The sequence below is a fragment of the Botryllus schlosseri genome, chromosome 2 (genome assembly GCF_051294905.1).
Source record: "Botryllus schlosseri isolate E-star chromosome 2, Bs_hap1, whole genome shotgun sequence".
Classification (NCBI taxonomy): Eukaryota; Metazoa; Chordata; class Ascidiacea; order Stolidobranchia; family Styelidae; genus Botryllus; species Botryllus schlosseri.
Window position 1 is genome coordinate 1,513,201 of NC_137237.1, and position 24,120 is coordinate 1,537,320.

The 24,120-nt window shown below is 39.9% G+C and overlaps 2 protein-coding genes and 1 long non-coding RNA gene across 4 annotated transcripts in view; 2 read left to right on the forward strand and 1 right to left on the reverse strand.

The window, feature by feature from the left end:
- The window catches only part of LOC145432920 (solute carrier family 60 member 1-like), a 45,626-nt gene extending 42,390 nt beyond the window's left edge, over nt 1–3,236 (forward strand). Inside the window, exons 11-12 of the mRNA XM_080309758.1 lie at nt 2,811–2,944; nt 3,011–3,236. Coding sequence (XP_080165884.1) covers nt 2,811–2,944; nt 3,011–3,097 — 221 coding nt within the window. The 3' untranslated portion in view covers nt 3,098–3,236. The remainder of the gene's footprint in view (nt 1–2,810; nt 2,945–3,010) is intronic.
- A 1,417-nt stretch (nt 3,237–4,653) lies between these two features.
- LOC145432921 (solute carrier family 60 member 1-like) lies at nt 4,654–23,611 on the forward strand. 2 transcript variants are annotated; one of them, XM_080309759.1, is made up of 12 exons: nt 4,654–4,794; nt 6,372–6,454; nt 8,997–9,174; nt 9,576–9,692; nt 13,191–13,298; nt 13,624–13,722; nt 15,807–15,944; nt 18,434–18,573; nt 22,109–22,246; nt 22,911–23,004; nt 23,101–23,234; nt 23,315–23,611. In XM_080309759.1, exons 1-12 carry the CDS (start codon nt 4,764–4,766, stop codon nt 23,399–23,401), a joined length of 1,347 nt encoding a protein of 448 aa, XP_080165885.1. In that variant the 5' UTR covers nt 4,654–4,763; the 3' UTR covers nt 23,402–23,611. The 2 variants fall into 2 exon arrangements, 1 of the variants encoding a protein (XP_080165885.1); XR_013912999.1 differs by lacking the exon at nt 22,911–23,004.
- Nucleotides 12,911–15,329, reverse strand: LOC145432933 (uncharacterized). Its single transcript, XR_013913004.1, has 2 exons — nt 14,811–15,329; nt 12,911–13,050 (listed from the first exon to the last, which is right to left on the reverse strand). It is a non-coding gene; the product is annotated as an uncharacterized LOC145432933 (long non-coding RNA).
- Nucleotides 23,612–24,120: the final 509 nt, after the last annotated feature.

Genomic DNA, 24,120 nt, shown 5'->3' on the forward strand with positions numbered 1-24,120 from the left:
CCCCGAGCAATATTACACATCCTGAACTAATTTTCTAACTTATCAGCCTTATCCGTGACAACGAATGTAACCAGCGAGACTGGCCGTACAGCCATTGCCTTATAATATAATATGGCTACGGTGTACCACATTAGCTACGATTGTCAGTTATTTCTTGTACCCTACTAAGCTTAAATCGATACTAGGGCCAACAATCTCGGTATGACAGACCCCAGTCTCGCAAACGAGGTTCAATCAGGTCAAATCACCTCTAGAATGATATATCAGTAACATTCAGTTCTACGTATACATTGGCTGCAGCGATTTTGAAGCTAATCAATTTTGCCAATAGCCCGGTAAACTGCAGTAACGAGTAACTGTCAGTAATTTTGCGAAGAAATTCTGGTAACCTACTTTACAGCTATATTAAGGTAATATTACATATCAAAATGTAAAATGACAAGCTACGCACAGTAATTGGCTGCGACCGGTAATTCGTGGTAAAATTTACAGAGATTTACCAGTAAATCTACCAGATTTTTTACAGTGTGGAGATTGGCAGAGTTATTTTATTTTTGGCCGGAGCCGAATTGGAGCCGGATTCGATCAAAAGAAACAGGATTAAGTCGGACTTGGAAATTTGGCGACATGCCTACACTATAGATGATCACTCTTATGACCACACGTATCGAAGGCTTTTATTAACCGAAAATAGCAGATCTTGTTTTACATAGATAATTAGGCCTACATAGCGTTCCCTTACAGCAGTGGTAGTTAACCCTTAGTAACCTTCACGGAACCCAAAATTTTCGCTGAGTCACAAAAACAGGAATTTACCACAAAAATACATCTAACTACACGGGGAAGCGAGTGGCGCAATGCGCTGCGCTAAGCGATACCGTCACGACACCAATGGTTGTTGGTTCGAGTGACGGCTCCGCCCAGTCTCTATGTCTTTGAGGTTTATCTGGGCTTCTCATCGCTGACCTCCCTGCGTATGCAGTGTCGTACGAAAGGCCCTGATTGATCAAGTGAAGTCGAGCTTTGAAAATCGGCAGCAAAAGACCCATGAGGACGCATGCAGGGGAGAGAGAAAGATGATGAATCGATGCATGACTGGACGTCGTCTGAAAAAAGTACCATAGTGAAAGACCAATGAACATTACAACTTTCATTATCATGGCGCAAATAACCTGGTTTTGGCGATAAGTGCCAAATTGTTCACTGAAACAAACAAACAAGCATCTAACTACATATTTAATACATTGCTGCAGATCACTTATGCACACAATGACTTGTGCATCGACAGAGTGTTAGAAGAATATAACCATTTATTGAAAGTCAGTTGAACTTCTGCGGTTCCCATTCAGACACCAGTTCAGATATGCGCGGCTTCACCTTGGAAAGTGACATCGTATTGTTCGATCGAAATGCAACAGCATGATAACAATTGCCTAATTAAAAATGAGCTTATAAATATTGGAGAGAGTATTGGCATTTCAGAAGGTAGGGGTTTCGATTCCGAACCCTAACTTCTCCTGCGCACACCAATACACACAACATACCACGATGACAGTCACAATTCGACTACGGATCGGGCCTGATTGCCTGCAACCAATGATGGCCAAGACTTATATGTATGAGTTTAGTGCAGGGGTGTCAAACATACGGTCCGCGGGCCGCATACGGCCCGCCAGACGATTTCATCCTGCCTGCGAAGCAAATGTTAGTAGATTGAAAATTCTTATATAATCCAGCACATTTGTAGCAACTGACTACGGTGTTGCGGTAAAAAGTGCACACTGAGTTCAGAGTTTTATGGAAAAATGGACAAAAACGTAATTATTATACAAGCGAAAACGCCAATGCGGAACAGCTATTTGCAGTTTACTTGAAAAATATTAATATTTCTAATATCTATGATCGCACTGCAGTCTCACTTCCCATTCCCACCCTATCGGTTCCCGGACTTAAGAGAAACCCGACTTGCGATTTAATGGTAATCACCCAACTTCCAACGTCCGCGTTTGCAGTCAAATATCTTGTATTGTATTCCTTGGCTCCATACGCTTGGCTAAAGCTAGTTTACGACTACGGCAATGGGACCATAGAAAATATGCCAACTTATATCGTCGTTTGTGCCTCAGTTTTATCCGTTCTCAACTGTATTCACCTTAGATTACTAACATTCGGATTAGGTTAGTAATCTATAGTTCAACAATCTATAGAGTCATACTCTATAGTTCAACCGAACAATCATCGTGTTTTTGCCAATTCTATTGCGCGCGAATAAAGGTGTTGCGACTATAGCTAGAATAAGACCCCTATAAGCAGTGTAATATTATCTATATATTGCGACGCAATTTGATTTTGACACCCCTTGTTTAGTGTGTCTCTTGACCTCCTCAGAACACCTGAAATATCGGTTAAGAACCACTGCCTTACAGTTGAAATGGATGGCTCAGATCAACCTACCGTACAGAATCTGATCCGACCGCAAGACGATATCCATTGCGACAGCGACGAGATTTGCAGCATAGTTGCTAAGACCCTGCCAGGGAGTATGTACCACTCTACCCTTCGATATTGTTGAAAATGTAGCCAAGGCTAATGGTACGCCGTACTCTGATGGAAATAGTTTGAAGGATGTGGCGACTGGTACAGCAACACCGATAATGCAATATCACCCCACTGCAGTCAACAGCGCAATATTCACAAGGAGGTAGCTTGGAAGACATTCGCATGCTTATCATTGTAGTAGGAAGTGTTCTTGTGTGCACGGATTTTGCATTAACGTAGCACCAAGATAGTTTATACTTTTCACGTTTTAGGCATGTCCTGGTCCAATCAAGTGACTAACATGTCAGGAAAGTATATATTTATATTCATGATTGGGACAACAGCGGGTTCGTCTGTGATGACTCAAGTTACGGGCGCTTTGTTCCAGAAAAATGCATTTTCAATGGTGAGATACCGAATGTATCCGCATGTATGAAAGTGTGAGGGTCTTTAATCGTTCTCCTTGACACAGGTGCACGTGGTTACCGGAACATCAGTCTCAAACGTTTCAGTTTTTACCCTGATGGTCGCCTACAATAGATGTGTTTTGGAAAAATAGAAATTTACGACGCACCGTGCCGCAACCTCAACGGGAGATGTGTAGATTCCACTAAGCTTGTAACTTGATACTTCGGATTATCGTCTGAAAATTGATTCTGCTATCGCGTTTACTGAGCTAGACGCCCTTTACCTGTTCATTGAACAATTGAATATTCTGCGGTTTAGATCAATTAAAAACACAATTCAAACTGCATTGGCATCCATGAGGCAGCATAAATATATCTCAGTGGTGCATTGCTTCCCCATTGCGTCGCGCCTAATTGGCATGGAAAGCATCTTGCAATTACGCAGATTGCATTCCTGCAAGCGGGACTTGCTCAGAATTTCAGTTACTGTTTTGTACCAGGAGTAAATGCCGGGATTTCTATTTGAATTCAGCGAATGCCCATCTAAATCATGTTGTGGTGTTCAGATATTTGTACGAGACTACAAACGACTTGACGGCTGATTAACAGGTTACATCCCTAATCGAATTGGCCAACGGCAGACTTATTATATCAATTGCTGCACATGATGGTTCGATTCTCGGCTCTACCAAGTTTCCACGTGACTAAGTTTTCTCTGGGCGCCCCATCGCCGACCTCACTGCGAATGCGGTAACTTAAATAGCCCAGAAAGTGCAGTGAGCTTGAAGGACACAGCAAAGATTCGATGTATGATGAAGGACTGATTTGTGGAACAGGGAGTGCAAGAAAAGTCGCCATGGAAATATTGCATAGAATTGTTGAAGTTTCTGTTGTGTCATGGTCGTGAAGCCTCTTAAGGCTAAGCGCCACTGGCGTGGACGTGGAGCATGTATAATTTTGAGACTTGCACTCGGAGATGAAGGTAATAGAAGAGAAGATATAGACGACATGATGACAACAAGAACGAAGTGATGATATATTTTTTGCATAATCACATCAAACCATACCACGACAGCGCAACCACCGAGATAAGCACATATATGTTGATTTTTGACTCACGCGTAATGATCACGAAAACTGCCAAAGAACAATAATAACATCCTGAAGGATATTGATATTCTTTTTCCGTTCATATAGCTGCAATGCGATTTCACCTTTCAATTATAGCGGGCGATTTGCTGCAGTAAAAAATCGACAGTACCTTTATGCTGACAGGAATATTAGAATTATAATTCAGTGAATAGCAAGGATTTACGTGCCAAATTGACGAATTTGACAAGATATTTATGCACAGAGAAAGTTGATCTGAAGGGAAGAATGACATTTGCTACCATCTTTTATTATTTATTTTTTAATTTATTTTTAACTAAATTTCCTTACAGCCATACTGTGCAGAGACATGTGTACCTGATTGATACGAGTGTGATCAGACTATTTATCGAATCGATCATTCCAATCTGATACCGAATACTGAGCATGGGTATTTTCTGTACTCCCATTATTGCTGTCTGTTTGTTATGAATTTCGGTTGGATGAAAATAAAGACTCTCTCTCTCTCTCTCCCTCTCTCTCTCTCTGATAGCGTGCGTTGTGAAAATGATACCCGAAGTCTAGGAAAATGACTTCATAAGACGATATCAAATGATTGACACTTGTAATTTTATGTATAAGCATCCGTTACAGTTACTGTCTAAATTCAATAAATGAACTAAGTGATTGGTTGGAGACGCGGAACAGATATTTCTCCAACATTGCAGCATGCATGAAAAGAAGACATTACTGGACAATGGTCAGTGCAATGTATTTGAGGTCTGATGGTATATACGCTTTTTTGGTGTGCCGGATTATAGCGTTGAGATATACGCCTACATAGGTAACGATTATGGCTGTGTACAACGATTCGAGTACTCCGACCTGAATGATTTAGGTCAGCGGTTCTCAACCTTTTTTGACACGCGCCCCCCTTGGCGATGGTCAAAAAAATCTCGTCCCCCTGACCCCCCTTGCATTTATCGTCATGTCAAAAAGAGCACATCATACAATACAGAGGTGGGCAACCTTTTTGCTAATCATGGCCGTAATGCGTTTACTTTTGTAGATTAAGGCCGCATTCCAGGGCATAGCCGCAATGAACGATCTGGACGCCAAATACCTATGGTGAACTGTCCATATCCATTCCCGTTGAACTCCGAACTATTCTACTTTTCACAACGGCCTATTGTACGCACCGAAATCGCGAGTGGCAATGTTATGAATAGTTGCTGGGAGCGGATATTGTCGCACTAGGCGCGAAAATTTTTCAGAGTCGCGAATGAATTGTTATTTCATGACGATTCCCATTCCGGCCCAGATTAAGAAGGGCGTTGCTGCATTAAAATTGGAAAATGATGCCTCGTTGAATCGCGCAGGGTGCGAAGAAAATTTCAAGATTAATTAAAATCTCTCGAAAATTCGGGAGTGAATCCGTAATTGAAATTTGTATGTCTACGGCCGCCAACAAATACTAATTGAATTAGGCGGCGACGGCCACACAAATTCCCTTCTACAGCCGCATGCGGCCGTACGGGCGAACCCTGATCTAATAGTATACATACTGTATATTTTACGCCAATTTTGAATCCGCATTCCAGTTGTTGAGTCTTTTACATTGCTGACAAATTTCCCCAAACTTGTTTTGAAAATGACATCAATTAATTTCAAGGTAGGTTGCACTGAGACTAATTCTGATGCTGGTAGTGACTACAGAGAGCACGGCGTCGTTATGTCCTGTCATGCTAAATTTGATCAGTTGTGGAAATGAATTAAATTGTGTATATTTATAGCCTAATTGAGGGCGAAACCGGGCAACCTATATTGAATTTGAGTCTGTCTTAGGCAGTGCAGTTCGTCAGCTATTAATAACAGCTACCTAGCGCACAGAGAATCACGCTACTGCCAAAGCTATAAAGGTTGAGAACCCCTGATTTAGGTAGAGTAATCAGAGGTGATTGTTTTCGAGAACTGAAATGATACGCTCATTACACTAACTTAAGAGGGAGCGTAATTTATTAGCCACAATAATAGTTTCGATACTATTTTCAACTGTGGAAGCTGTAAACCTCGATTGGTAATATCACAACATGCGAAACATGTAGTATAAAGGTACGCAACGCATGTTAGTTGAAATGACATTTTCCTTAAGTCGTGATCAACAGCATTGACACGAAGTGTTATGAAATAGATGTGATTGGAAAATAATTCCAAATAATCTTTATTGTGATGTAAAACCGGCATTATATTCGTTCTAATGCACCCAATTCTGCCCATCCCCGGATATAGAAATAGACTGTGTTCGTTTCAACGACTGAACGTTTTAATTTGGGACAGGTCATCGTGGAAAGCGAGATCAGAATAACTGTGTGTGGGTCGTGCTATTCGTAACGGTCTCATCGCTCGCCATGAGCTGTTTTGTGAGTATTACGAATTCAAATGGTTGGGGAGTGGAAATAACCTAAATCATCAGACCTGGACTTGCTCATAGTCGTGATTGTGTTGTACTGTTGACGTGTGTGCTTCTTATCACGGTCGACAACGATAAAACCATGGACAGATGATTTGCACACAGTAATCGACAATCGTGTATGCATATTATCAGTGGGTGAAAATGAAGCAAATACTCCATTCTTTATCGCGATATTTCCCAGGGGTGTCGTTGATTCTGTTTCTATATAACACCCGAAATGACCCAAAATGAGGGTCTCAAACTACCGAATCCACCATACAACCCTCGGATATACCTCCATAAAGGTTGGCATGTGCGACTCGTTTTCACAATTTGGAAGGGTGTCAAAACACGATTTGGTACCGGAAACTTCAGTTTACCTATTTTAGTCTCAACGTTAGCGTAGAAATCTGATAAATACACCTATATTCGTCCCATGGATCTACGATGCATGTAGCTGCCGCACAGTACAGAGCGCACCAAAGTAAAATACATTGCATAGAAGCTTAATGCTTTTCATTGCTATGGAACGTGTTGAAACTCGAGATACCCCAATAGGCGTAGAAGCGGTAGATAGGTAATTCAGGTGTTAATAGAGAAACCATGCTATTGTAGTGCACGTTTGTAAATGTATTATACGAAGAGGTGATTAATGTTGTTGCCCAAAGTCGTGAGTATTTCCGTCCCTAGGAAAGTTGACGATCAATTTTTGGGGCTGTTTTCACGGAGTACTAGCATTTATTATTCACAAAAGTCAAGTAAAGCCCAGAACCTTTGTTGCGCTTGGTACACAGTAGTTATGGGGTGTCAAATATGTTTCCATTAAAGTATCCGTTTGTATAATCTAGGTTTTGGATTGCGTGGTTCCGCTCACACCGCATTGTCGCCCAGCATATCAAATATTCCATCACAATAAATATGGCCCACCATAACGTTTGAAACTTTACTGTTTCGCAATCTAGCAATTACTTATCATATCGTAATCTAGCAGCGCATGACGTGTCCTACTAATCTGAAGAATCGGACTTTTGGAACGTTACACCTAATTTAGCAGACCACCTTTGAAGCTTCATGGACAAAAGACACGGAATATATTTTCCACTTTTTAGGAAAGGCATTTGTATTTCACTTTCAATCGAAAGACTTTGGTAGCTTTCACACTCTATTTAACGTCCACTGGCGAATGAATACAACTTCATTAGTTACACGAGCTTTCGGAGCGCCGCTCCTTCATCAGGTGTTAAAGCGAAAGTAACGCAACAAGAGCAACGCCAAGAGATTTTCAATTTGAACATATGCATATCATGACATCATAGGGAATCACAGCACCGTGATTACAAGAGGACGCGCCAGGCACAACACCAAGCGTCATTTTACTTCTAGATCAAGTAATGTCGTTTATTTGATCCGCTGTCGAAAACGATGTACGAATGCATGGTAAGTTGGAGAGACCAGTCAACCTCTCCATTAGAGAGTAAATGGTCGCCGACATGATATGTTGAAAGATAACAAATCTCAGCCTGTCGGTGATAATTTTTCTTTTGCTGGGCACTCGGAGAACGACATGACAATCGATGTATTGGTCGGGAACATTAAAGACTCTACCCTCCGCAAGCCTACTGAACAAACATATATTGATAAATTTGATACTTCCGACTAGGGCTCAATATAGGTAGAGGATGTATGCTCTCACAACACCATGAAGTGCTTGACTTGACACCTTTTGTACATGTGAATTAGCCTATAAACACCTTATCGAATCCGATTTTAGGAGCTCAACTCACTATTTGCATTTCAAATGTAAACTTGATAATTAGTGTATATGACGTCATAGAGTATGCGACTTTCACAACATACACATTGAAGTATAAAAGCAAGTGTAGTAATGCCTCTGTTTTCCGAAACTAAAGCTACACTAAATGGCAATTTTACGAACCACAATATTTGTTATCAAGGTATTACTAATCGCGCAAAATATTGAAACCGTATCCGATACAAGTTCTCTGTAATGCTCTTCAACTAAGCTTTGGGCCTTATAACACGGGATAGGGCGCCATGCCATGATATTCAAGTCTTCGAGTAAACAAAGGGTTAGTATCGCATTTTCATATCAGTAATATAATTTGCATTAAATGATGCTGAAGAATACTTCTTCTGTCGAAAACTGACACCTCCTGGGATGCATCAATACGAATCAAGCTCTATGCACCTTCCGCATAGCTCAATTTGTAGCTTTCGGCAGTCCATAAGAACGAATTGAGACACTTTTCAAACCTACTTACTTATTTGAGTAGATTTAAAGTCAATCAATTCTACTTCTACTTGAAGTAGTTTGGGGTTGCTTTTCAAGTTGCTACTTGTACTCGTATTTGAGAGGATTTTAGCGTCGCTTCTTATAATTCTACTTAAGTAGCATTCTTGCCTACTTTGACCACCTCTGGTGAATGTATAGTTTGTATACTCTTCTCACTTAAAGTACTGTAGAGGGATTATAGGGAATGTCTTCATAGGGGCTTTTCATATCGATTACCGGACCAACGCTGCAATTCCTGGCAGTAAACACGGATTCAAGAATCGACCAAGTGTCTGAAGTACTCGTTGTAAGATCTGTCGGAGTATTTGTTGGAGCTGTCATGTTCAGCGCCCTCTCGTCCTTTATGAGGAGGTCACATCACCTATGGAGTTTGGGTAAGAGACGAATTATAAGCAGGATCAGACAACTGAAAACTTTTCAGCTTTTACAATTTAGTTTCGGAGTAGATTTACTGAATTTGCAAAAAAAACTGAAAATTAAATTAAATTCAAAATAAAACTTGACTTCATATCAAATCAGAGTTGATTTTCATAAGCATGTGATTGGTAAATGTCTGTGCAGCAAGCTTGGCACGTTTGGCACTTTCCCTTTTTCCTTTAGTATACTCAGGAAAACCAGAAATTAGATTCGATTAATATGAGAGCACAGAAACATCGCCAAAATTTGATTTGAATTTGACTACCGACATAAAGTTCTAATTAGTTTAATCCGACAACTAGAATTATCTAATGAGGACCAGATAAGCACGTCGTTGATTTTGAATGAATTATTTCAGCTTTTGCTTCGCTGGCAGTAGGCGGGCTGCTGACTGTCACGCCGTTTCTACATTCAAGTGCACTCCTTGGAATTGACGAAGCCGTCGGTGGAATCATGTTCGGGTACTTTTATTCTGGTGAGATGCAGCACTGAGAAACGTTGGACAAAGTTATATTCAAAACGAATTGAGCTGTCCCTGGAGTGGCGAGATAGCGCGGTGGTATAATCCGTGGCTGTAACACTAATGCGTTGCGGGTTCCAGTCCGACAGAGGTCGGCTTCAGAATTCCTTTACCTATGTGTTGTAGGTTTATCTAGACTCGTCTTCGTCACCTCATCCGAGTAAGCGGTGTCTTACAGAAAGCCTAGAAGTAGGCCGTGCTATAAGTCGGCAGTTACGGAGTAAGAATGAAGAATATTGGGTCGGTATAAATGACTATAGTAGTCGACAATCACCATGAATACCACAAACAAACAAACAAACTCTCTCTGTAACTCTCCGGCAGTCCTCTATTTAAAAATAATGTGACGCTTTAGATTTCAAGATGCTCGTAGGTACAGAACTTCAATAAACCCCTGAATATAATGTTTATATCCAAATAAACCCGAATTTTTCGGCTGTCTCTCGTCGGAAGTAACAATCAGCAGCTATAGTAGATATTTCAAAGGGAAATAGTACATAAACAGTCGTATCACCAAATATGACGTCGCATGCATGCAAATTCAAAGAATCGAGACGGACAGATATGGCTAAACGCCACTGGTTCCCAGTCTTTTTGGATATCGGAGCCGCATTTGAAACTTCAGAGTACGTACGGAGCCCCATGAAAACACGAAAATGGATCGGTAGCTAACCCACCTCTGGATCTAATCATCCAGCTAATCAACAAGCATGCACAGAGCCTTCTATTAATTCTATATCGGTTATTTTAGCATTGATAGTCGCAGATTGGCGAGTGCTATACATTGAAATAAACTGAATATGCATACCACTACTACAAAATAGAAAATACTATTATGTCGTTATGCGGTAGCTTTTCGTACAGTCCAGCGCTTAATGCCCAAGTTTGCGGGAGATTGTACGCTAAGTAATATTGGACTTATTGCAATTGATACTTACCTATGAGCCGTTATTTTGATGTTAAAAATTGTGTCGAAATTTAATCCTCATGGAGACGATATATAAAGGTGGATGACCAGTAGATCTCACGATATATCCTTGTCAGATGGGTATTCATCCATGCGTTTGACCCTATAATCTGCATGAATTCTCTTTCCCGGTTTTAAGAACCGACCTTGGACGACTTTAGACATAGGTAATATCCATAATTTCAGCATTCATATACATAGACTGACTACAGCTATTTATAGAAACAAACAATAACTGTCGTCTATTTTATTTTTGTGGCATATATAGATGTCCATTAGAGCAGCCAGAAGGCTAACTTGCAGTATATTGAGCGTAAGCCGTCGGTTCGACTCGAATACACGAAATCTAGTATTAACTCGAAATATTCTACTTTATTTGCTAAACGCAATTATTTGTGGTTCCCTCAAGCTTCGAGTATGGTTTGGAAAAGAAGTTGTCTGAATACACCATCTGCCTGCCCTATACGCATGGCCATGCAACGATGACGAACAATTGATTTCCCCACTTAATGGGGCATTTCCACTTCATCCTGAACAACAGATGCGATCAAAATAACTCGAAACTGTGTCGCTGCTATATGATTTACTATGGGACTGGACTAAACATGGACCTAATTTGGTCTCTTGACGTCCAACGAGGATGGTGAAAGTATCCATATCAATATAAATCACCAGTATCGATATCAAATAGCTGTTAGCCGACGAAAATGATGCTGTTTCTTGGCGTCGGCTTTCGTGACGGAAGTGCTGAAATTATGATTATATCCATATCACCATCTGTAATGGTTCTATCTACACAAAGAAAAATACTATGGCGGAAACCCAATTGATACAAATAGCCTCACCATATCCAAGAATATTAAGCGAGAATGCTAATGTGAAACTTGCAGATTGTACAACACAAAAATGAGCTCGCGAGCATTGGTCATTCTTGATCATCGAGTTCGTACTTGAAAATCTTGAAGGTTTTAGCAAGTTCGTTGCGCCAACAACATAATATGTTTCAGATACGTAATATTTATCAGATACACATCTAATAAGAGTTCGGGTAGCGAGCAACCGACAATAGTCAATAATTGTCCACTCTGGCCTGGCTCATAATCATCCCTGGCTTTACTCAGCTTCACTGATATACCCTTCTGGGTTCAATGTCCAACAGCTGTAATTCAGTCCATAGGCAACACACCATAATGTCAAAGAAGAAATTGAAGAGACTGTACTTAACAAAGTACCGGTACAATATTTGATGGATTTATCATTGGAATGCTGGTTGCTTTTCACTAAGTAGGCTATGCTTCTTAGTTTTCTTGGTAATGGGTGAATCACTGTAGATTCAGCTAGCCCTTTTCCAAATTGTTTGATTGTCATAACCAGATGCCGTGACTGATGACTCTACGGTCTATTCTTTTGCCACAGCTTTTGCCTTTTGGCATAGACTTCTGCAACCACTTTCATTGAAAACAGATGAGACTGGCTCTCTCTTATTGAAGTTTCATCAGCTTCATCCTAATTCAAACGTTTGATTTTTATATGTTGTAGAACCTCACAGCAGCAACTGCACATTGCATGATTTTCCATAACGCACAACACTCATGGGCGAACTGATTTACTGCAGGGGAAGCTGGATAAATCATGTTGGTGAAATTATATTCTGCAGAAAACTTTTCCAGGGCCAGGCATCCATACCCCTTCTTCGTAAACGGAACCATCCTCCCGATAACTTTCTGTTTCTAATTGATGCATCTTTTGAGATCAAATGAACGTCATCCCTACACAATTTGGAATATAACAACAGCAACAGCAATGTAAGCTGCCAGGATGTCTATGTCCATCACGAGGTCAAGACGCCTAGAAGTAGCATCATTCTAGTCGCTAAAGCAATTTGATATCCATATGGATGATTTATATTGATATGGAGACTTTCACCATCCTCATTGTGTGCCAAGAGACGAAATTATGTCCATGTTAAGTCCATACAGCAACAAAACAGTTTTGGGTCCAGTTATGTTTATCGCCCCTTAGTTCAGAATGAAGTGGAAAGGCCCCATTCGGCTGAAAGTGAGCAAAGTGTCCGAATTGCACGAAGTCAACTGTATGCAAATAAGGATAGTTCAATTAGTAAAGGTACCTCGTATATTGCACGCGTTTCGAAGCTGTCCATATCGTTATTTAATTGATATGTATTCATATAAATGTAGGCGAAATGTTCAAATAAATATGGGATATATTACTGTACGCACTATAGATAATACATTTGTATAGTATTATCTTGTCACCGAATACCGCGAGATTGTGGATGATCCTTCATAAAACTACATCACAAGCCATTATCCGTAACAGGCGCATCTGGAACCAAGAAAAGCATACAGTAAAATAGGCACGCACACATTTCGTGTGTCGTATGCATAATTACATGCTGAATGTAAATCTTCGCAATAAGCATGCCGGGTAGTCGATAAACAAGATCTTGTTTTTGTTCACTGCAGGTATAGAAGCTTTGTATATGAAGCATTGGAGCGAGGCTACAGCCAGACCATTCGTACAGATAACAAACGCATTTTTCATTGCCGGCGCATTTCTTGCGCCGGTCATAGGTAAGAATTGATACCAATATATATACAAAGAGAGAGAGAGAGAGAGAGAGAGAGATCAGGAATCTCCTACTCAGAATAATTAAAGTTTTACTGCAATGGATGTTGTATTAAAATCCATCTTCAAGTTCTATACAACGAATCAGCTATTTTCCTACTCAAATTGAGTATGGGTAATTTTCCATAATTCGCAGATGGCATGGTTTAAAACTCGTGAAAGATTCAAATTTAAACGCCAATTTATCTTTGTCACGTGTATACCATTGTCATTGCAAGCATGAATGTGAGTAGAGTAAAATGACGTCAAATAATCATTATTATATTCAAGCGAAACCATTCCTTGAAATGGAGAGCCGACATCACACCAACGCCAGAACATGCCACACCAACTCAGGGAATGCAGTGTATGACACGAACCGTACTGCAGGTTTGTAGTAGGCCTATTTCTCATCGACATCAATTTGGCGGAGGTGATCAAAGTAGTCGTAAATCACTACGGAATATCATTTCTATTATTATTAATCGTGAGTTTCAAGTGTGCGCAACCGAAAAGAATGTTTTTCTAGGATTCCCTTTCCATGCTATATGTCAGTGATTGAAAATAATTATCAACCTAAATATGCTTGTTACAAGAAATGATACACTCCGCGGCAGAGTTATTGGATTAGTCAGTATGTAAGCCTTATGTCGAGCGTCATGTAAGCGTCGGCAAGGAATGTCCGTGGAAAAGTCATATTTTTGACAATGCAGCAGTTTATGACCAACTGTTTCGGGCACGTAACTCACGACAAAGAGTGGCAGCTAATTCTGAATAAGTGTGATGCTAGTTTGCGACGTGCGGATTGGTAAAAATACTCAAGCGGAAGTAGAAACGTAGTACTCAAGCTGTTCGAAAGTTGTGGAAGTGTACTGTTGAAATTACAAGATTTATCTTCGCTATTGACAAAAAATATCTAGTTACACTCAGACATGGGGTAATCCCGATTAAAGTGATCGTAAAAAATTAAGACGATTACAGAATTTTGGAGTAATCGTAATCGCAATCGATTTAATTCGAAAAAATTCCGAAGTAATCGTAATCGTAATCGACTACTTCCCATATCTAATCGATTTCGTTGTGAAAGAACGATTACTTTTTATTTCTACAATTGGGTAAATAATTATATGCATGATTGAAGTGTATTTATGAACAAGATATCCGTGAACGTGTCCAATTATGATAAATCTAATACCCCGAGATACAATTCTGTTGATGTATTTTGGTTTAAAACAGTCTTCAGCGTGTCAAAATAACAAGTAGATTGAATTTCTGAACTTCATAGTACGACTGTGCCGATTTTTTACCCAGCTCATACAGCGGAAATATGAGATTTTTGTCACAACAGCTCCATGGATTATCTCCCAAAATAGAGCCAATTCGAAAAAACCAAGGTCATATCCGGAATCAGGGCCCTTCAGAACCCCCAAAACCTCTCTTACTTTGTCTGCCTAAAGATATGTGCAATCGACACATACCCAATGTTTCGGCAAAGGTCTTTCTTTGGTAACATACATCGCGAAGTCGCATATTGGCCGAACCTTCATATGTCTTTTGGTGTGTCGTTGCGTGGTAATGACCGGGACCGAATTGCCTATTCCGGTTTTTTTTTGAGAGAGAGGGAGAGGTATAAATGCACTTCGAAATCAAGCTATCTAGAGACATTAAATTATGAAGCTCCAAGAAAATTTTAAAGCTTATGAAATCTCTCGATAATAATATTTACGTTGATTTACGAAAAACTTCTGAGTCCCCTTCGAGCTCGTTCCCCACTTCATTGAGCTGGGGGTACGGAAGCCACGAACCTGGCAAAAACGCAAATCGTAGGGTGCGATAAATCGTCCTCTATAATGTTGGGCAGGGGATACATTATGACGTAACAAGCAAATGACGTATCATTTATAAATAAATTTTCATCTCATTATGCGTATTCAGCTCAATCCACATATTATCTTTACTCTCGTAAGATTAGATCTAAGAAGCAAAATAAATGTAAACGTGAGTAATCGACTACTTCCTGATATTGCTGTAATCGTAATGGTAATTGAAATCGCGTAATTCAGAAGTAATTGTAATCGCAATCGATTACATACATGAAGTAGGCTAATCACCCCCATGTCTGTACAAATTGATGCAATCTTCGGAAAGGTATTTCATGCGTTTATATAACAATTCCCCAACTAAAAATGATTAAAACCTGTCCCAAAACTATTTTCTACGTTTGAAAATTCAAATTCTAGAACTTTTGTAATTTAACCAAAAAAGTATAAGTGGATTTTATCTGGAAGCAGGAGCACGTGGGGCAGTAGCCGTCTGTAAGTAGCCAGTTACTACTTGATTACATGGTTACCGACCATCTCTTAAATTTACCGAGAATACCTTGTGTGCCGCGGCATCTGCAAACAAGTATAAAAGATGTGTTCAGAAATATTCGTATACAATTGGTCTCGTATGATGATATTTCACGATTACAGAAGCCGATACGTTCGACCCCGTGATTTGGTGCTTCGTTGCGATTGGCTCGTACGTGACTTTGGTAGCAATAATCTTTATCGTCCTTCTATTATGTGGCATTGAAAAGAAGATTTTCCACGATCAAAGGAAGGAGATAGGTATGACGCTCATTTCACATTGTGGCATTATTTCATCAAATGTAACATTTGAAGATTTGACGATTTACCGTACATGTTGATTTAGCACAAGGGTGCAAACCCAAATGACGTCGCCTGATTCAAACCTTCAGATAGCTTGCGGGCCGCACCAGTCAAATGATTGCAGAATAGTACCTCAAAATCAACGTCCTTGTTTTTCATATGAATACTTTATTATCAAGCATACACAATAGTATATTACATCATATCATGGATCAGAGGGGTTTAATTCTAGCAACACATTTATTCGCAAACAATGAAATTGGCAATGGTGCGAGGATTGGGTGGATAACTACAGTTATAAACCGATAGAACACTGACTCTAACGATGATATACATTGGCATATTCCTCTACTGCCTTTATGTTGATCGTATAAAGGCGTCAAACCTGCGAATGCGTTGTAAGGAATGAAAGGGTTTTAGCTGTAAACGCGAACACCGGAACTATCTTCTAGTTCATTGATATAATATCGCGATTCGGGTGACTCAGAAGGCAAGCATTAGTGCGACCACAGATATTTCAGTTTATTCTCTATGTAACCTGCATATAAGGGTTTCGGATTGGCGTTTTCGCTTTTGTGAATTACTCGTTTTGTATTATCAATTTGTCAAAAAACTCTGATTTCATTATGCAACTCATTGCGTTATCGTAATTTGGAGTCAATGTCAGCGACTTGTTCCTAATGGAGACTAGAAACCGCAACTCCGCAATCTGGTGGTTATAATGTGATCTATGAACATACTCGACATTTGCTGTCTTGGGGGTTATTTAATTGAACTATATTTCTGGTTAAAAACCTCAACGTTTGTCAGAAATGTGCTGAATAATACACGCATTTTTCTATCTACTCCAAATTGCTTCGCGCAAGCCGCATGTTTGACAGCCCTGATGTAGCCAATCCGTTCCGGCCATGACATGGTAATTACTATTTCAGAGCACACTTGAAAACATGGATATAATTGTAGTAATCCTATGAGACTAATTAGCGCGAAATGTCGGAAATATAGAATTGATCTAGTTTAGGGTTGCCATATTTCTATGACACAAATTCCGGACACTGTTTAGCGCCCACTAGAGGATTTCAAAATGAGTTATGACGTCACACTAGCAAAGCTTTGCTCATAGACCAGAGGTGGTTACGATCCGGTTCAGGAGTATGTATGTGGCTATGTGTTGTTTAACCGGGACTCAAACCACATTTTTCAGCCCCTTCCCACCCAAATAAACAATTATTTTTAGCCCATCATAGGTTAATCGATGCAACTTCTGGGGGGATGGGGGGAGGGTTGCTATATAATTCTTGTTTGTATATGCATCTGGTCGTTAGATTTTTTGAATGAATTATGTCAATAATATTGATTGTTCCATATATTCCTATATAGCTACTATAGTTACTATACTCTCCGCCCACATGATCAGAGTTAGTGGTAGAGCTGGCGGAGGATGATGAGTTCAAAAATACAGGGAGCGTAATTGTACATCGGTAAGTCATATTCATAAGATTGTTTATCAGCCTTATGCCGGTGCGCACCACGGAGCGTTATAAACACCCCATATCCAGTGGTTTCCAACCATTTATGGTCATGACTCCATGTCCAATTTGAAAATGTTCCGTGGCGCGGATCAAAATTTGACGAGCTGATAACTAAAAGAAGTCAGCACCTTCGCCCAGACTTACTCACGGGCTATTTTGAAAACGTTCATCATATTCGCGAACGCCAGAATAAAGGCAAACGACCGCCAAGTTTGGAACCACTATCATTGAATATAGCATTCAAACGACCTTTACGACCTCTAGGAGAATAATGTTCTCCTATGTTGCGATTACAATTAGGCTTATTCCAGTAAATTAAGGTTGTTTTTATTTATATTTTATTGCACTTTTTGCGAGGGTGGAAGTCCCCATCTTAAAACCAATATATGTGATAGTAAATCGCTCGCAGCGCGAAGAAAAATATCATGCATCAGCATAAATATTCCCAAGAATAATGTTTTCATGTTAATTTACGAAAAAATTATGAGCCAACGTCAAGTCTTCAAAATTCCGGACACTAAACATATTTTAGAAATTCCTCCCGGACGCAAGTTTGAACAGTGAAATTCCGGACATGTCCGGAAAATTCCGGACGTATGGCAACCCTAATCTAGTTAGTAAAATGCATCAATGCTCTTATTTCAATTCCAATCAAATTTCTTCTTTTTTCGAAAAATGCTACAGGAGAACTGTATAGTGGGACACGAGCCAAACTTGATGTGCATACATTTGCTATTCCAATGCCGATGACAATGAACTTTGATTTGATATGAACTGAACTTGGTTTATGTTGTACTTCTTTTAATTCGGATTTTGATTCAATTTTCCAGTTTTGGCGAATTCAGCAATTCTAATTCTAAATCCTATCTAATCTGGAAAATCGGAAAATGTTACATTTCATCAACTCTCTTTCAGCGGTCAAACAAGAGCGACCAATCAAGGAAGTTTGGGTGTTCTTCATACTCGTTTTCATGTATATGTTCTGCGTATCAAACCTGATGGTTTTTCAATCCTTCATTTACTCTACAGCAGTATGTTCAACGTTGAAGATGAATGTGAGTTCCAGGCTGCATGTCATACATAATGTGTGCTTTATGTAAAGCATTTTCGTCGTTATATATCAGTGACTCTTAAACTTTTTACACTGCGACCCAATTCTGAATTTTAATTGCATCCCGCGAACCAAGCCTCACACAGCAAAGAGAATGCACTTTTAACACTAGAATATGCTAGAACGAGCAGACAACAGCTGTATGCAACGCAAAGATGTCTGACGCACGCGATGTTAAATTTGGGTGCATTGTCTTCCGCTGGGGGTCGCACTTGTACTGCATTTATACCTCCGTCTACTCAGACAGCAAGGGGATATTCTGTGTAAAATATTTTGACGAACGGACAAATCAATCTCGAAGGTTTTGGCCAACCAGCGACGCTCAATTTGCACCTAGATTTTATCGTAGCCGATCATTTTAGAACCACACTCTGCCCAGCCGTATGTTGGCCAGAACGTCATGTCTTCAAGATTCCCGGCGCGGATATGGTTCGCCTCGAAATGCATGTGTATGATATCACGGTGGCCTATCCGTTTATTGCACACCCCTACACTAAGACACACCATTGGACTTCGACAGTGTTTTCTATAGAGAATCTAATATCGGACAAAATTACAATCCAATCCAATTTTACCGATTCACATGAAATCACGCGAATAATTCTTTTTCTTGCAAGAAATTCAATAAATATTACATGCCGGTACATATTGAAAGATCTGATTGGTGCCGTCGCGACCCAAAATTATACCCTTCGCGACCAGTACTTTAAGACCCCCTGGTATATTATATATAATCCGATTGTGGTATCCAGTGGATATTTGTAATAACATTTGTTGTCTAATTCAGTGCTTTTCAACCTGTGTGACGGTTCGCACTTGTGCGAATGAAAAAATTTACAGTGCGAATGACGAAGGTGGTGCGAATAGTGCGAATGAAAATCCGGATCAAGTGCGAATGGAACTCGTGAATAATTGTTTACTTTTCTGACGTGGAATAATTCAAATAAACCTAATAGGAAATTTAAGATCAGTGTAACTTTTGTAGTTGCGACGCAATTGTAAAAACTTAATACGACGCACCACTTATCGTAGCTCTCACAAGCCGTAGTGAATTAATATTCCCGCACTCTAATTATTACGTAGCCAAAAGCCTGGTTTGGAGCTGGTGTAGTGGCGGTATAGAGATCTATACAATCTCTATAGTGGCAGACATACAGTACATCAGTCCGTCTGAGCCTGCGACAGGCTGGAAAAATGACGTCAAATTGACTTTCTGCTTTCTTTCGCTAAACAATCATATTTTCGTGATAACTGTTCGATTTGCGCGAGGCACGAGGATAGTAGTAAATACCAGCATTACAGACTCATATTTGCAAGTTACTGTAACGCAAATTTTTACCCGTTCAAGGGTTATTAAGGTATGGACCGCAAAGGGTATAATTTTGGGTCTACACGGTGCCAGAGCTATCTGTTAATATGTATGTAATATTTATTGAATTTATTGCAAAATAATCTGCAATCGTTTCTACATATCGTAGCCAATAAGCGAGACACGCATTAAATGTGGCTTTATCATGAGAATTCATGATAAGATTTGTTCGACTGTTTTTTTTTCTGGAAAACATGGTCGAAGACCGTTGGGATGAACTAGTGTAGGGGTGTGCAACAGGCGAGTTCAGGCCTATGAGACTCATTCATTTCGAGGCCAACCCCTTCTGCGTCGGGGCACGTGAAAACGTAAAGTTTTGGCGAACAAACCGCTGATAAAATGCGGTGCCAAAGCCAAAAACATAAGCGGCGACAAAACCTCGGTCTAAAAATTACCGATGTTGGATGGCCAAACCTTTCGAGACGGATTGAATATGCTCCGTTGTCTGCACGGAATAGTCCCGTTCTTGTAATCGGAGTAGACAGTGGTACAACTGCGATACGCAGAGTAGTTCAATTCGCCCTAATTTGAAATCCGTGCGTCAGACATGTTTTGTAGAGCTGTGTGGGGTAGAATTGTGGTGTGCGCGTTCTGTATGTCATACATGACCGTAAAATCGTAGCATACAACTGTAATATTAAAAATAAATTCCTTTTCATAGGTGAGGCTCGGGTCGCGTGATGTCACAAAAACTCAGATTTTGGTGGTAGTCTAAAAGCTGCTTTACCGTTATTAAACGGTCATAAATTCTCAATTTAGATTGAGCTAAAGAGTAGACACACAGTATCGTGAGTTATTTGCTCTTCTCATAAACTTGCGAGACAGAAATTGGAGCAACGTATACTCAGGCAGCGAGCTCTAATGTGCCTACTCTCCTTGGTCGTTTTGCACCTTATGTTCCAAAGAAATAAAGCAAAAGCCTCAACACAATCATGTGGGTTTTTCATCCTTTCGACAGACTGGAGCCTCGCGGGACCTTTGTGTCAGCTCTCAAATACGATTTCTGCCAGCAAGCATTTTTCACTCGCGAAAAATACGCTGTATTTTGGATAGGAGTGCAGAACAGATTTTAAGACCTGGCCATCCAAGCACTAGTACACGTTTTTGTACAAATTCCCAACAACATTGATTGGCCGAAAAGGGTTTTAGTGAAATAATTGGAAGCAAAACGAGCGAAAAAAGTTGCCTTCTTTTTGAGACACTTGATAGCTTAAGCTACATAATAGCCAATTTCTTGCACATCTGAACAAAATGTTGTCAAGTAGGCCTATCTTCATCTACTTTTTGTATAACAATTTTCGATTAGTTTGTGCGAATGAAATTTATTTCACAAAAAAAGTGCGAACGGAGCACAAAAAGGTTGAAAAGCACTGGTCTAATTTATTTCGTCGAAATTTCTTTGACATGGCGATTACGATATTAGCATTATTATCATTTCAACTTGGTTTTCTCAATAAAGTTGTCAAAATTTCGAGCAGATATGAGTAATAACATATCCCATAAATTAGTAGTTTTTTGATTGACACACAATTGGCGCTTTTAACAACTAGGGTCATATGCACCCGCGCAGTAAACTTCATAAGGTCCTTTTTACGCTAGTCTTGCGTCCTTTCCCTGGTCTTATGGCTGCCATGTTTCAAAAGTTCGGCTCTCTCTTGCTCTGGGCTTTTCAAGGCGCTGCATTTACAGCGGGATCAGCGATGAGGAGCCCAGATAAACCTCCGACACATAGAAACATGGGAGAGCCGAGACTATAAATTAGTAGTGGATTTCACATTAGTATATAGAAACCCCATCTGAAGACGGAAACAAGTATATTAAGCGTGACTATATTCTTGTCATAGGCATGCCCGGAGCACGATGTTAGGTCATGGCGAACGGAAATAATTTTCCACCATAAATGCTATTATTTTATGAGCTGTCGAAATTTCAAATTGGAAATGATCACTTATTGGCCTTGATGCTGCTTAACTATGTAGTTTGTTTCCTAGCATATAAATGTCTACATGGAACAGAAAAATGAGATATGTACGAATTATGTTTTTAATCACTAAGCCAGTGAAACTATCTCTCTGAACAGTACACGCACTCGTCCGGGTTATAATTCCAGGTGCAAAAAGCCTCGTTTCTCAACTCGCTATATTGGATCGGGAATATAGTCGGCAGTGTTTCGGGTGTACTCATGACGCATTATTTCAAGCCAAATCTGATCATTGTATTGGATTTGGCTGGGACAAGTGCATCAGCGGTAACAAGACTTGAATTATTATGCTCAAATGATAGATTAAAACTTTCACCCTGACAAGATATATCGAAATCCATTTCTAAGATAAGGGTGTATTTACATACCCTAAACGCAGAACGATATTGGATATTCGGTTTATTGACTGTCAAATAAATCTTTTGTGTTAACAGTTGGTCCTATGCTGGCCATTACGGCGACGTTTGGTTGCAAATTCCTCCATCACATTTCTCCTTTACATAAATATGAGATCAACACTGCCATCCCAGCTTTTCAGTCAATAAAGATCGCTTACATTTAATTGAGGTCACAAATATGTAGCATACAGTATACCCGCTGATTAGCATATTCAGCAACTTACTTCAATAACCCATGGCTCAAATCGTGTTAGTACATGCAACGTTGGAGTGGGTTGAGTAATAACATCACGTTCGACGAGAGGTAGTGCGTTCTGATATGCATTTGTGTTCGCACATTATGTGGAGCGACTGAAACTGAAATATTTCGTAAATTGTCTTGACTCCATTCACTTTACAAATTCGCGTGACTTGACTCGAAAAAACTGAAATGACTTGACGGTGATGACTTCAGCCCGCCACCGATGTTTTGATGTTATAAATTTTGAAATACCAATTCTTTTCAATCTTAACTAACTCATTTATGATTTTAGATAATTATGAGTATTTGGGGAGAAGAGAACGAAGTGGTGATGTGGATATTCACATTTTTGTTTGGCTACTTCATGGCTACTGTACGACCAAGCGGTAACGTTTGAAATTACATTGATAACTATGTTTTTGCACCAGGGTTGTGCAATAACATAGCACCGCGATAGTGAGCTTAAAGTTTTCACGTTTTAGGCATGGTCTGGTCCAACCAAGTGACAAACATGACAGGAAAGTATATGTTTATATTCTTGGCTGGGTCGGGGGCTGGCACGTCTCTGATGACTCAAGTTACTGGGGACTTGTTTCAGATAAATCCATTTTCAATGGTGAGATGACGAGTGTTTCTGCATGTACAAAACTATGATGAGTCTCTATATCAATATTCAAACTTTTCTCCTTGAAACAGGTGTACGTGGTAGCCGGAGTATCTTTGTTCCACATTCTAGTTTTTTTATTGATGGCCGCCTACAGAAGATACTACTTGCAAAAATAGCAATTTCCGACGGAACGCAGAAAACTATGCACCTGAATACGAGATTCGTAGATTAATTGAAGCTTCCAACTGATGTCTTGGAACATCGCCTGGAAATTGATTCGTGGATGACAGTTCGCTCGCACTGGTAATTTTATATTACCGATGACTCCGTATATGTTTGTGATCTAATAGGAAATTACGCACGAAGACATTTGGAGCGTAAGCTAATATTCGTGATGCGTTCATATACAGCTAATGCCTTCATCCATAGACGTGGGGCCTATATCAACAGTTATCAGCAGATCTTGTACAAGAACAGGGATTGATATCCACTTCCGTAGTCGTTTAGACTTTAGATTTTTAGAGTCAGATTTACAAATATGACCCAAAATTGCGTGCGGCTGATTCAGTTAGCGACTTGTTTCCTATCAAATCAGCACTCTTTACACGGTTACGCAAGAAGCTACCATAGCAGTGGTTCTCATCCGGGGCTCCGCGGACCCCTGGGGGTCCGTGAAGCATTTTCAGGGGTTCCACGAAGCCTCTAAATTTGTGAAATGATTGACAACCTAATTTTTATTTATTCTTTATTTAGGAAACACGTGAGCCAGTTTCGCTCCATAGTTGCTGTAACTTTACGACTCACATCATTCATATGGTCCCGTGATACGAAACATCCGACTGTGCAAACTAATTTCAATTGTAAAATTGCCAATAGCCTGCTGGTGCAAACATAT